This window comes from Corvus cornix, chromosome 1A (assembly GCF_000738735.6).
Source record: "Corvus cornix cornix isolate S_Up_H32 chromosome 1A, ASM73873v5, whole genome shotgun sequence".
NCBI lineage: Eukaryota > Metazoa > Chordata > Aves > Passeriformes > Corvidae > Corvus > Corvus cornix.
The window spans coordinates 44,898,234-44,912,330 of NC_047057.1; the positions used below are offsets into that span (position 1 = coordinate 44,898,234).

The following is a 14,097-nucleotide window of genomic DNA, read 5'->3' on the forward strand; positions in this document are numbered from 1 at the left end:
TCAAAATACTGAGATATTTATTATGACCTTTCAGAAGACACAGCTGATGAATACTCTTATCTAGATGAAACCACTATCTAGAAAAAAGCAAAAAACCAAAAAAAACCCCTGAAAATGTACAGTAAGATGAATAATAGGAAAGACAAGTGGACTTACATTTTGGAAAAGCAAGAACTCAGAACTAAGAAAACAAACATACTTTTCTCATGTAATCTATCTCCCTCTTTCAGACAGATAAGCTGCTTTATAGTCTTGAGTTTTCATCCTCAACAAAAGTGTGATCCCTCACACAGGTTTGCATTCTTACGAGATTTTTTGTTATACATGTTTTTTTGAAAGTTACATTCCTTAGACTTCAAACTCAGACCATTTTACTTTTACATAGCACCAGGCATCACTTTGACTAACTAATACCTTGGTGCGTAACTTGAGAACTAATCTTAGTTTAGTTATGCTGCAAAAATGCAGGCATGTGTTTCTCTTTGCTACCATCAAATGTTCCATTCATTTCAGTGGAAGAACCCATGCAGATAAAGTTAGACAACAACTTAAACATGTGCTTAACTTAGATCTTGGTCCTAAACGGTGTGGTAAGAGTTGCAGTGCAGGTGAAGATAAAGTCCTCTGAATATATCAAAATAGTTGGAGCTGGTCCTTAGCTGGTATGGAGTAAGCCCCATAAATACAGATTTTTCATCTCTTTGAAGCAAGTCCAAAAGGCAGAAGAACTGCAACTATTCACTTACGTGTGTATTAAAGACACAAATAAAAGGGCTTGTGATTTTACATGTTAAATATAAGGTACATTAAGTAACTAAAAAGTGCTTTCATGTGATTAAGTTGTTCAAATCGTTTATAGGATAAAAGAAGTTGGAGACAAAGTAGCAGAACATTCCACCAGGAAGATTATGCCCTGAAAACCATGTATTAAATATGGTAAAAAGTTAGGTGGTCAAAAAGAGCCTAGAAATAGTAAGGCATAACACATACCACATGTAGTTTTGAGCTTCTTTTTGTGTGTTTCTCATTTGAGTATAGGTTGCTTGCTGTTTATTTTTTACTTGGAAACCTTCCCATTCCTAGGAGTATGCAAAAAAGAAGACCCTAAATCCTTATTGCTAAGAGACAAAATGCTGCAAACTCCAGTTCTGTATTGTGCAGATCACAGACTGCAAAGAATGACAAGCTTTGGCCAGAAGCCCAGATGCTGGAATTGTACCAGTTTCTATGGCTGGAGTTGCCCACATCCCGCTCCTGACAGAACACAGGTGCACACAAGCTCTCCTTTTCCTTAGCTGCAGGTTTTGTGGAAAGGAAACCAAGGCACACAGGTTGGCACAGTTGCACTATGCTCAGGGAGAACAAAATTGTGTCCCCTGGAGCAAATTGTGGTGTTTCCCCAAAAGGTTACCCCCTCCCTGGGCCGTTACGGAGTTTGCCAAAGACAGATCTGGGAACAGAATATTCAGAAAGCTCATCTGAGCAAATGCAGTGTTTCCATGGTTTGAGAGGTGCCAAGTTGTTCTACACAGAAAAAAAATTGCAGAATTCACTTTCACTTTTGCAAAACTATGCAAAAAGTATTTGTAAATGTGATGTTAAGCTGAATCCAACGTGAGGGAAGCCAAAGGTACATAACAGATTTGCAATTTAGTTTGGATCTATTCCACATTTGCAAGTCACTTTCATCCATGTGATGCAATTTCTATGTTTGATCCTGACGGTCTAGTGACCTCTGCTGCTTTTGTAAACAGGGAAACAGCATTCAGCAAATGTCACTAGTAATTAACTTGTGTTAAGGCATGCATAGTGTCTGCTTTCAGGACATTTCATCATGCTAAGTGTATTATTGGAAAGGCCTATTTAGTGGATGAAAAAACTAATGTATAAATTTAAGGAAAATTTAGCCAATATTTGATCTGAGACTTGTCTCCAGCTTTGGGCCCTTTTTATTTAATTACAAGTTGTTTACAAGAACAGACATTCTAATGTAGCTCTGACAGTGGATTTGAAAAGTGGTCCTTGAGGAATAAGTGTATCATATTATCATGTAAAGCACCAGCAAGAAGAGATGAAATCCCTTAAATCAATAACCTGATACTCAACTTTTTAACCTCTACTTTTCCTGGGATTATTTCTCTCATTATTACTGAAAATGCCACATTTAAAAATTATTTTCAAAGAGAACTTTCACTGGAACATTAAGGTGATTTAAAAGCTCTGAGTTAGGCAGGGTTTCTCTAGCACCCTACGGTCCTCTGTTTACAACCAGTGAATTCTGCCAGCATTTCAAAAACACAGAAGAGTATTTAGAATCTGTACTTTTTGAATCAAACTCTAGAATTTCCTGAGGATGCAACCTAGAAACTATTCCTGTACTTACCTTTCTGGGCAGTGTTCTTAAAAATAGATCAGGCACATCATGTCAGAACTGCAGTGGATTGACTTTTTTTTTTCATATGCTGATCTATTGCAGAGAAAATTCTTCACCAGAAAAGAACCAGGGCATATAGAAATACACAAGCACATCTGTAAGTTTTCTGCAAACAGAATATAAGTCTTAGAATGAAATACGCCCCTATCTTACTAAGCATAAAATCTTCACCGATTCTCAGGTGAAGATCAGGGTCTTCACCTGAGAATCAGTGATTCAGGGTCAGGATCTGACCTTGATTCTTGGAGAAGCCTAGAACACAAAACTGATTTTTTTTCTTTAAAAGTGTAACAACACAGCTCACAGGTGCATTGATCTTTCTTTTTCCCCCCTCCACCGCAGCAGGCTGTGTTTCATTCCTGATGCAACAGCTCTCAGCCCACCACCACTTCTTTAGCATCCCCCACAATGGGGTGTCCTTCTGCCCTTGTTATGATGCTGTTGCAAGGTTCCTCTTTGATTTCTGCTTTCAAACGTATTGTGATACTGCTGGGAAATGCCAAAGTCAGCAGCAGGAACTCCTGGAGGTGGTAAAGCACCCTCTACCAGCTCTCCTGCCGATCTTCTGCATGCCTAGTGAGAGTTTAGGAGGAGGACAAAGGTTATGTGGTGGTGCAGCATTAAGCCAGTGGAGCAGCATCAAAAGATAACACCCAACGCTATTGTAGTTTTACTCACTTCTCAGGTTTGATATTAAATACAAATTACTGGGCCATAGATGCAAATCTTGCCCCATTTGCAAACAAGACTTCACCAGAAAGGCTCGTTCAAAGAGCCAACTGTTTCTGCTGACCAGTAGTATGTATATGCACGTAGATGTGTTACCAGCATTTTAAATCGATTCTCTTTTTAAAAGAAAAGAAAGTGTCTAAAGAAGATTGCCACCCCGGGAAAAGTGTTTGAGGGACCACTTGTTCAGAAAGACACTCCATTTTCCAGCTGGGAAATACTGGAGTCCTATAGACGCTATGAATATGTGAAGCGAGAAGAAAACAAAAAAATCCGTGTTGGGAGTAAATATTTGCTCCCTGATTCTCCAATCCCTCATCCTGTAGGGGGCAGCAGAATCGCACAAACCTTTCGTTATTGGAATGGCATTAATTAGTATCTGCCTGGACAAATGAATGTCTGCCTGAACATCTGGCGCGGTGGGTGGGAGGTGTTATGGTACCTCGGGGGTTGTTGCTGGGACGCGGGCAAGGAGGTGGGCGCTGGCAAACTGATGGATGCTGGAGAGGTGATGGACGCAGGGAACAGGGCACGTGGGCAAACAAACGCTCCCACATCAGAGGCTCCTATTTTCCTGGCAAAGGGAAATCTCCAGGTGGTGCTGTGAGGACTGAGAGCTCCGGGAAGCCCCAGCTGGAAAACCCGGTGTTTCGGAGCTGATCATGAACCAGCGCGATGCACGAATGTTGTCGCGCTATCCTGGACCGAATCAAGCACAGCATCCCGCGCCTGGAGCGGGCTACGGCAAAGTTAGGGCAGACCAAGCCGGGCAGGGCCCAGGCCGGGTCCGGAGCCGGGATCGGGGTCGGGCTGGGGCTGGTGCCGGGCGAGGCGGGGCAGGCCGGGGGCAGGAGGGGCGCTCGGCCGCACCGCCCCGGGGGACTTTGAGCCGAGCGGCCCCGGCACTCGGTGCCCGCGGCCATGGCGGGCCGGCAGCGGCAGCGGCTGCTGCTGGAGAACGCCGAGCAGCTGGTGCTGGTGTGCGGCCGGCGGGAGCCGTGCCTGCGGCGGGAAGGCGCTGCCGGCCTGGCCGTGCTGCGGGGCGCCAGCCTGGTGGTGGGGCTGTGAGTGCGGGGCCGGCGGGGCGCGGGGGAAAGCGGGGAGCTCCGTGCGAGGGTGGAACGCATCCCCCAAGCGCCGTCCAGGATTCCCGGTAGCATCCTCAAACTCCACTGGGAGAACAGCCCCAAAGAGGCTGTGGCTTCCCAGGGCACGGGGCGTGATTGAGGTCCAGGCAGTCGATGGCAGTTTGATTTCTGTGAGGGGAAGAGTGCCCTGCAGATAGATACCTGATGGAGCAATGCTGTATGCTCGCTGATCCACTGCAGGAAAACAATGTTACCTAGCAGGAATTAGAACAGAAGAGTACCAAGGTGTTGTCCAGAGGGATCTAAGCAGAGGACAAGCGTTATGGCAAACAGCTTGAAACGCGTGGCATTACCCCAGTGTTTGCTGTGCGTCTGTAAAACCAGCAAACCACCTCCACATGTGCATCTTCAGTCCTGCTGAAGGTCCCGCCCCTGTTGTCCCAGGAGCCCTGTTGCTGAGCGCTTGACTTTTAAATAGTCTCACGTGTTCTTTGTTCGTTGTCTGTGGTTTGCAGGGATGGTTGTATCAAGGCTGTGGGCCAGGCAGATGTTATTCGCGATCAGTTTTCGGAAGCAACATTTGAAAGGATAATTGACTGCTCTGGGAAGTGCGTGTTACCAGGTAGGAGTATTTTTCATAATGATACAAAGGAAGAGCATTTCCAGCAGGTTGAGGGAGGTGATCCTGCCCTCTACTCAGCCCTAGTGAGGCTACTTTTGGAGTGCTGTGCCCAATTCTGGGCTCCACAGTACAAGAGAGACATGGAGCCCCTGGGGTGGGTCCAGCAAAGGGCAACAAAGATGGTGAGGGGACTGCAACACTTCACTTATGAGGAAGGGCTGAGGGAGCTGGGTCTGTTCAGCCTCAAGAAAAGACGACTGAAAGGGGACCTCATCGTTGTCTGTAAGTACTGATGGGAGGGTGTCAAGAGGATGGAGCCAGGCTCTTCTCAGTGGTGCCAAGCAACAGGACAAGAGGCAATGGGCAGAAACTGATGCACAGGAAGTTGCACCTGAACACGAGGAAGAACTTTTTTACTGTGGAGGTGACTGAACACTGGAACTCCACCAGAGAGGTGGTGGAGTTTCCCTCACTGGAGATATTCAAGGATTCTTTTGGGCTTCTTGGTGGAGCTCTGTCTCCTCCAGTTTTGTCTTTAGATCTGTTCCTCTGTCATAGATCACAAGAGGGATGTAGCTGGCCCCACAGAGTGACTCTTTAGATTCACTGCTCTTTTCTGTACTCTGTCAGCCCATCAGCCATTCAGCCACAGAGCTCAGTCTGTCCATCCTGGCCACAGATGTTTGGAGACAAAAGAGATTTTAAGTCACATACTCTGCAACTTTGCCTGATAAAAAACCCCCAAAGCTGGGCAAGTCTATTGCATGCTAAACTATCCAAATGGTGTTAGCACATGAGCTGTCAGACCTCTGTTTCTCTTACAGTGCCCTTGCCATTCAGCAGTGTCAAAGTGTAGAAAGGCTCACACTGTTGTAAGTGTTGTTAGAGGAAGTCTAGTGTGCTAAGCCCAGCCTAAGCAGTTTGCCTTTTTTTAAAGAGTACAGTCTTAAAGTCTAATGAACTCTTTCACAGTTTATTATTTCTCCTTTCTTCCACAGTTTGAAAACATTATCAAAATAACATGAAAAACTCAGCAAGTGATGCATTTAGCTGGAGACATTTTGCATAAGGTGTCAGACCTAAAAAAAAATTGAAATAAAATAGCCTCTGAAGAAAATCCTAGATATTTGGCTGGTTGGATTTTTATTTTTCTCTAAGCAACAGAGACTTTTTAGGGGAACTTCTGCTGTCTATTTAATTTGCTTGCATGTTCATAATCTTTTCTCTTCCACAGTGAAGTAACCCAAGTGTACATTTACTTTGTTTTCTTTAGGCCTGGTAGATGCACATACACATCCAGTGTGGGCTGGTGACAGGGTTCATGAGTTTGCAATGAAGGTAACAGCATAAAATTGCACAGATGGATTTTTCTTCCTCCTCTTTTTTTTTTTCTTTTAAATGTATAATGATTTCTACTTCCTAGGGACTCTCATCTTTCTTTTATAGAAAAATATATAATTTCTGTTAGAAAATCTGCCTGAGGGAGGAGGGATGATTTTTGAATACTGGTAGGCTGAGTGGGGAGTGTACCTGCATCCTTTGCAGCCAGCCTTGATATATTTTTGCATTAATTGAAGCAATATAGGAGTGCTGCCTTCTATTACCATCTAAATATTGATTATTTTTCTCCCTTTTTCTTTTCCACATAAATGAATTTTTAGCTAGAGATCAGTTTTCCCCTTGGACTCGGGGGAAAACAAGTCTTCAGAGTAATTCTCCTTGTGCCACTTCTTACATAATTTCTTCACTTAAGTGGAGGGGAGAGAGAAGAAAAGGGGGAGGGAGGAAGAACTAATGTGTTTTTTTTTTTCTCTTCTCCTTGTCTCTCTCACTGCAAAGAGACCTCAAGGCACTTTCCAGTATCTCTTGGATGGAAAATGCATGGTTCTTAGCTAATTGTATGGGGGGGTGTTTTTTGTTTTCTTTTCTTTAACCCAAGCTGGCAGGTGCATCCTATATGGAGATCCACCAGGCTGGGGGAGGGATACATTTTACTGTGGAGCACACTCGGAAGGCCACGGAGGACGAGCTGTTCACCACTTTCCAGCACCGCCTTGAGCGCATGCTCAGAGCAGGATCCACGCTGGTGGAGTGCAAGAGTGGATATGGCTTGAACTTGGAAACCGAGCTCAAAATGCTCAGGGTGATTGAACGTGCTAAGAAATCCATGGATATTGGCATTTCCTCAACGTACTGCGGAGCTCACGCTGTGCCCAAGTAACGGGACTTGACTTGTCTTTCTCTTGTTAAGTACTGCTGCTTGGCATTGAAAATTGGCTGCTGCTTTCAGGAAGGTTTCTTCTGCCTCACTCCTAAAATACAGCCTACTTGAGAAAAAACAGCCAGTATTTATAGGAGGCTCTCCTAAATTTTAATTTGAAGGAAGGCAGGGGAACATTATTTAATGACTCCTATATGCCAACACAGGCTTAGTGCAGAACCCCTGCCTCCAGCCAATGCTCACACTCAACATAACACAAATTAGAGGGTTTCCTGTACAGAAGTTCTTCTGCTTGCATTTGCTGCTATCCTTCAAGCTTAGTCTCTGCCATGAGATTTTATTTTGGCCAGCAAGCAACAAAAAATACCTTATTTAATCCTTATATACCTCCATAAACAAAGTTTAATTATGCTTCCATTCAATGAAGACTTGCATATATCTTATAGCTGTGAGATGAGTAGAAGATTAAACTAAATGTGTTTAATCACAATTATTCTGATGGCTCAAGTAGGCGTATCATAAAAGTCCTTTCTCGCTTTTGATTTTTATTTTGCTATGATGAAAATAACATCTTCATGTTACCAGATTTCAGTGTATGAAGGAATTAACAAGGAGTTTTAGCTAGATATTTTGACATACTAAGTGGTAGGCTGCTGCAAGACAAGGCATGTGAGATAGAGGCAGGCTTATTATGTGGCAATATTCAAGAGATGTTCATTAAAAGAAAAAAAAAGCATACTCCAAAAAAACCCCAACCTCTCCTGAAAAATTCAAGAAAACATGACCCAGAAAATATTTTTTGCAATCTAATTCTTGTGTATTTGGAGCAGGATGGTAAATTATCTTTTGTCAATTTAACTATGGAAAATGAATCCTGTATCATCTTCAGCAACTGGAAGATGGTTAAGAAAAAAGTAACTAAAATCAGCTGAAAGCACCAACTACTTCTTTCGAGAAGTTCTACTAAAATTTAGAGGACTTATGGTAAAATAAAATTGACCTTTCACCCCAAATGATACATATATTTCTTAGTCCTTCCTTTTTCCCTCCCCTAAAAAGCTTTGGCAGGATCTCAATCAAAATCCTGATTAATAGTCTTTCCCACCAAAATGGTTTGAGCATTTCTACAAATCAGTTAAATAAATTCCAGTGTTTTTACAAACATAGCAACTCTTGTGTTAGAAAGACAGATGTGCCTTCTCATTCTCTGCACACTTCTGTCCCCACTGAAGCACATCAAGCATAACAAAATGTAGTAGTAGTAAGGATATTGTATTTTAAGTAAGGAGAAAAGGTAATTGGGGATTTGAGGAAATTTCCTGAAGGAAATACTGAGTTATCTGTATTTTCCAGTTTGTGTCTTTTTAAATCCTCTCTTCTCTTTTCAGTCAAATGTTTGTGTCTAGCATATTTTGCTTGAATTTTATGCTACCCCTCCAACTTAGACTCTGGATTGGGTTTTCATTTTGACTAGGAAGAAGTCTGCAGTTCTTCCTTGGTCCCTCCAGTCACCATTTTGAATCCAATGCATGATTTGGGGAATGTCTGATTTTTAAAAATTATTATTATTTTTTATTGGCAAGTGTTTATTGGGCCCTTTTAAACTTTAGCAGGAAATTTTCAAAGTGGTTTCCTGAGCAGAAATCTTCTGCATTAAAACAACAGCAGTTTTGTTTTGCATTTTGGGGCACTATATCCATCAAAAAGTGAAACTAATACTTAGTGTTTCCCTCTGGTTTGTCTTGGCTCTGACCCTAATTCTTTCAGCCCAAATTCCTCCAAAGGCTGCTGAGTAGAAAGAGAAAAGGGAGATGCCTTGGCATGGTCAGAGGCTGAGCAACCCCAATGACTGTTCCGGTGAGAAGTGAATGGAAGAAGGGCTCTGCTTTATAACCTTGTTTATAAATTCAGGCAGAGTTTGGCTTCTTTCCTTTATTGCCACTGCACGACTCCCAGCTCAGGCACGTGCGGCGCTCCACAGCGCCCGTGTCTGCAGGCCTGAAATGAGCACTGCGGTTCTCAGGCATTTGGCTGCTGCACATCCCTTGTCTTCAGATATTAAAATTCGAGAATGCTAACTCAGCTGCATGTTTTGGGACTTTTTGCTCTTTCCAAGGCGTTTAGTGATCTCTCCTGGGTTATCTTTATGTAATAGAGGATTCATAAGTGATTCTGACTTTGGCAAACCAAACCTTGGGAAGTCCCTTTGATTAGAAACAGTTATCTGTCCCTCACTCTGAATGATGTAAAAGGAGGAGAGGGAAATTAAAAATAATGACTTATGCTGCATATCCCCTTTGAGTTTTGATACTTGCATAAAAATTTTGCATAAATACCATTTAACATATTTAAATACTCATTTACATATTTTAAATAGTTGTATTTTAGAATACAGTATAAGGAGGTCAGAATGTATGAATAGGAAAGCAGAAGAAGTTGTTTTAAAGTATCCCATATCTTTGTTAGCATCCAACATGCCAACCTTATTAAAAATATTCAGTAATACAATCTAATATTCTTTGAATGGAAAGTAACTCATGTTGGAGGGCACATGAATTACAATTGGGTTTAATTTTTTAAGAAGTTTTTTTGAGGAATTCACATTTACATCATTTCCTAAGTAATCTAGTAATTGCATGTATGGCTTCAATGTGTGCCAGGCTTCAAGGATGTTACTCATATGGCTCTAACATTTTTTCATTAGAGGGAAAACTGCTACTGAAGCCACAGATGACATTATCAATAACCACCTTCCTAAACTGAAAGAACTCAAACTAAGTGGTGAAATACATGTTAACAATATAGATGTGTTCTGTGAGAAAGGAGTCTTTGATCTGGAGTCTACAAGGAGAATACTTCAAGCTGGAAAAGATATAGGGTTACAGATTAATTTCCATGGTGATGAACTCCATCCGATGAAATCTGCTGAGGTACGTCTTTCTTAACATTCATTTTTGCTCCGGTGAGAGCCCAATCTGTGAAAGAATTGCAGTTTCCAAAACTGAGGTTGTTTTTTCAAAGACTTTATGAAATAGACCATTCATAGGCATCATTTCTATCAGATGATAGGAAGAGCAGTCCATGTGCAGCTTTGGAGTTAAGGACATGGGAGAAAGCCTTGACCTCTGGGACTAATGTGCACTGACTAAACAAACATTGACTTTGCTTATCTTCCACATGGGATACAGACCGGGAATGTGGATATCCATGAACCCAAGAATGACAAAAACATGGTTTCTATGCAACTTGAAAAATATTTTTTTCGTTAAGTGTCCTGTTAGAAGCAACAAGTCAAATTGCAGTGAGCACACTCAGCAGTCTCATTACTCAGATATCAGTATATCTGAGCACACTCAGAGGGGTGGTTTAGTCAAGACTAGGTTCCCAAATGTCTTGATAAAGGAAGTCACTTTGAGACCATGTTTCACCATCATTTAAACATTGCTTCCTCCTTGTGGGGTCTGCCCATGGTTATTCTCTGCTGTATTTTAAAAAAATGCCACCAAACCAAAAACTTGGTTGATTATAAAAATCTCTTTGGCTTCCCTATTGAAGGCATCATTCAGTTTTGTGAACTATTTTCTGATGGATCCTTTATGAACAGGAGTTGGTAATGTTTTTGTCCATGGCTCTCACACAGTTTGTGTGTTTGGCTGTTAAAAACACCGCTGAAGGTGTGCTTCTGCTCCATGGGTGGATAAAGTGATCAACTTTTCCTGGAATAAATTAACAAATATTTTTCTCTGTATTCTGATTGTTCTTCCAAGCATTCTTTTCTATTTCTCTTCTGGTAAATTTTGCATTAATAGTGAATTGTCTCCTCCAGTTATTTGGAAACAACTTTTTTTACTGAATTAATTGAGAATAGTGAATAATTTGCTTGAAAATTTACTTAGCTTGGAGCTGAACTAGGAGCCCGAGCCATCAGCCACCTGGAAGAAGTTAGTGATGAAGGTATTGTGGCGATGGCAAGAGCTAAGTGTGCTGCTGTCCTTTTACCAACAACAGCCTACATGTTAAGGTAAGGCCACTAGATTGAAGGGGAAACTTCTGTAACTGCACGTCCATGTGTGTGGTTTTAGGGTCTTTTGATGTTAAAATAAGCATCTGTCTATGCCTTAAGGATGAGTCTGAGTCAGTGAAGATAATCACAAGTAGAGAGAAACTGAATGAGCCTCCTTGTGTCTTATTTCTGCTGGAAATCCGCAAAAATCTGTGAGATTACTGAAAAGTCACGCAGTAGATTTAGAATGGCTTTAGAGCAGCTATGGCTAAAACTTCCTAGAGAGTGTATTTCTTAGTGCCCACCCTGCAAACACCTACACATATTAATCCAGGGGCTGAGCAATTTTAAAATGGCTATTCCAGATATTGAAGTTATTGAAAACATCTTTTGCATTATAATTGCTGAGTGAAAGTATCTCTAATGTATGCAGATTAAACACACAGTCTTAATAATTGGGAAGTGACTGTTACATTGCATGTGCCAATGCTCATATTTGGGAGCCTATCTTTGAAGCTGTAAGAACTAGAAAATCAGGTTTTTAGTGAAATGAAGATTTTCATCTTGTAAATTCTGAGGTGTCTGAGGTCTGGATAAACACCAGAATTTCAGTGGCCTGCAGCCTGATGGTTGATACTGGCTGCTGCCACATGCTGTTACTGCAAAAGTTGTGGCGCACACTCCCCATTTATGTTGTCCATAGGGTGATAGGTAGGGATGCAAGAGGAGATTTTGGGCTTTCATCTCCAAAAGGATCAGTGTAACTGAATGCATGAATGTAGCCAAACTGAGAGATGACTTTTGCCCTTGTAAATCATTGTATGATAACTAAGCAAATCATACTGATAAGTTTCTTTTTACCTCTAGACTGAAGCAACCTCAAGCAAGAAAAATGTTGGAAGAAGGTGTTATAGTTGCTCTTGGCAGTGACTTTAATCCTAATGCATACTGTTTTTCAATGGTAAGATAATCCTAATACTGAAACCACAGAATTATGAAATTTCTTACTAGTACAACTTGTGTGTAGGTCTTGCACGCTTCAAACTGGTTTCATATGCACAAGGAGAGCTGTATGCCCCACACAGACATCTGCCTGTGCTTGTTTGTGTGTATTGGGAGTTTTTGCCAGAAATTCTTGAAACCAGAATGGGTCCCATCCTTCATGTGCACTGAGAGGCCTATTCAAAATGCTCTCAGAGCTACTGATTTTAGAGTTCTTGTTTTGGAGTTGACGAGATTTATGTTGTGCGGAAGAGCTCCTTCTGTTGTGCAAGGAAAAAGGAGAGCGCTTAGGGATTTGAAGCATAAACAGCTTTGTGTTCCTGGTCAGTCCCATTGTCCCCTTCTTTGCCTACAGCCTATGGTGATGCATCTGGCTTGTGTAAACATGAAGATGTCAATGAATGAAGCACTGGCAGCTGCCACCATTAATGCAGCTTATGCTCTGGGCAAATCAGACACCCATGGCTCCTTGGAAGTCGGCAAGCAGGGGGATCTTCTTATCATAAATTCATCAAGGTTTGTTCTTCCATTGGCATTTGCAATGTGCTTTAACAGTAGTTGTCCTCACTGAATAAAGGGACACTGGTAGCATTTCAGACCCACTTTCATTTTCCTTAATTACTCCAGTGGGAAATAAAGCCTAAGACTTTTGGGGCTGTTATTACAAGTAATCAATGCCTAATTACAAATTATCTAAAGAGAATATGTGTTTATTTTGTGGAAGAAATTCTCTACTGATAGACTCTTATGCAAGTTTCTGTATTCTTTAACATCTTGTGTTTTTAGGTGGGAGCACTTGATTTACCAGTTTGGTGGACATGAAGCATTGATCAACTACGTTATAATTAAAGGAAAAGTTGTCTATGAAAATGAGAGGTGTGAGACAATGAGCAGTTACTGAGAGAAGGCAGTAATTTAGTAAACTACTAAAATCAAATTAGCATGGAGTATTTCAAAGCAACAGACAAATCAGATTTGTATTTACCAGTAAATTGTTTGCCTGCTCACCTTACTCTTATTCAAATAAACCTTACGAAGCATTACCCATTTGGTGCATCTCCATGTCCATTGTCCTTCTCTCCAGCACAATAAAATAATTTCTAATTGTATCCATCTTAAATAAGACAGTTTCCAAAAATGTTTTCCTATACAACTAATCTATAATATTATTATATTTGAAAATAACCCAAACAAACTGGCAATGAGTAAACAAAGTTTGGATCCAGGTAAGATTGACTGGGGAGTGTGATGTCAAGTAACATGTGACAGAGGGCCAGGGGCTCAGGCATGCACATTTGGGATGGCCCTTGGCTGTGCTGGGAGATCACATGCAGTGTCATACAGATGTTCCAGAAAAGACCTGATTTTATTTATTTTAGGCTGAATCTGAAATAACATGGGACGTAATTGTTTGTGGGAGTTTGAATGGGATTCTGGTAAGTTAAGTATGGTATCTCCTACTCAAAGCCATGTTGAAACTTAGGAGCTTAATTTTTTTAAAGCACTCTTTCAGCTACTACTTTTTTCCCCACAGCTTGCACCATCATTTAGGAATGCAGTATGTAGAAAAAAGGATGATACAGATCTGGAGAGTTGAAGCTTTTGCAGTACTTAAGCAGAGGGTCTGGGGTAGGAGGGTCTCTGAATACACGTGGACTGGGACTTTTCTTCAAATTTTCAAATGGATGGTGGCTGCAGAAGCAAAAGGGATTTACTTTCTGAAGGTGAAGTCATAAAACTACACCTGACAAGCATGAAGAACTTCACATCAAAAATAAGTGTTGATATAAGCAGGTGACATAACCTGCGATACAGAGCACAGTGCTTTAGTGAACCAGACCTTTGAGGAAGGACAGTGGTCTCATTCTGATTAACAGATATTTGAAAGCCATCACAAATATGTATGAGCATTATGACCTCCTGATCTTCCTGAGCCTTGGGCATATCTGTTAATACCCAAAATATGCAAGCCATCCCCTGTAGTATCTTTCCTCATGC

General features: G+C 41.4%; 1 protein-coding gene across 2 annotated transcripts; it reads left to right on the forward strand.

The window, feature by feature from the left end:
• Positions 1–3,788: 3,788 nt before the first annotated feature.
• AMDHD1 (amidohydrolase domain containing 1) lies at positions 3,789–13,155 on the forward strand. Of its 2 annotated transcripts, none has more exons than XM_039570941.1 (9): positions 3,789–3,912; positions 4,767–4,873; positions 6,147–6,211; positions 6,813–7,090; positions 9,799–10,024; positions 10,991–11,115; positions 11,965–12,058; positions 12,455–12,615; positions 12,886–13,155. In XM_039570941.1, the coding sequence occupies exons 1-9, from the start codon at positions 3,839–3,841 to the stop codon at positions 12,998–13,000; spliced, it is 1,245 nt and encodes a 414-aa protein (XP_039426875.1). In that variant the 5' UTR covers positions 3,789–3,838; the 3' UTR covers positions 13,001–13,155. The 2 variants fall into 2 exon arrangements, with proteins under 2 accessions (XP_039426875.1, XP_039426874.1); XM_039570940.1 differs by lacking the exon at positions 3,789–3,912 and adding an exon at positions 4,070–4,227.
• Positions 13,156–14,097: the final 942 nt, after the last annotated feature.

Excerpts from the sequence above, each read along its gene's own strand:
- AMDHD1 (XM_039570940.1), top strand. The coding sequence starts at position 4,085 with ATGGCGGGCCGGCAGCGGCAGCGGCTGCTGCTGGAGAACGCCGAGCAG. Across the intron at positions 10,025-10,990 it reads ATCCGATGAAATCTGCTGAG|CTTGGAGCTGAACTAGGAGC; the intron begins GTACGTCTTTCT and ends AAATTTACTTAG. Across the intron at positions 12,616-12,885 it reads CTTATCATAAATTCATCAAG|GTGGGAGCACTTGATTTACC; the intron begins GTTTGTTCTTCC and ends TTGTGTTTTTAG.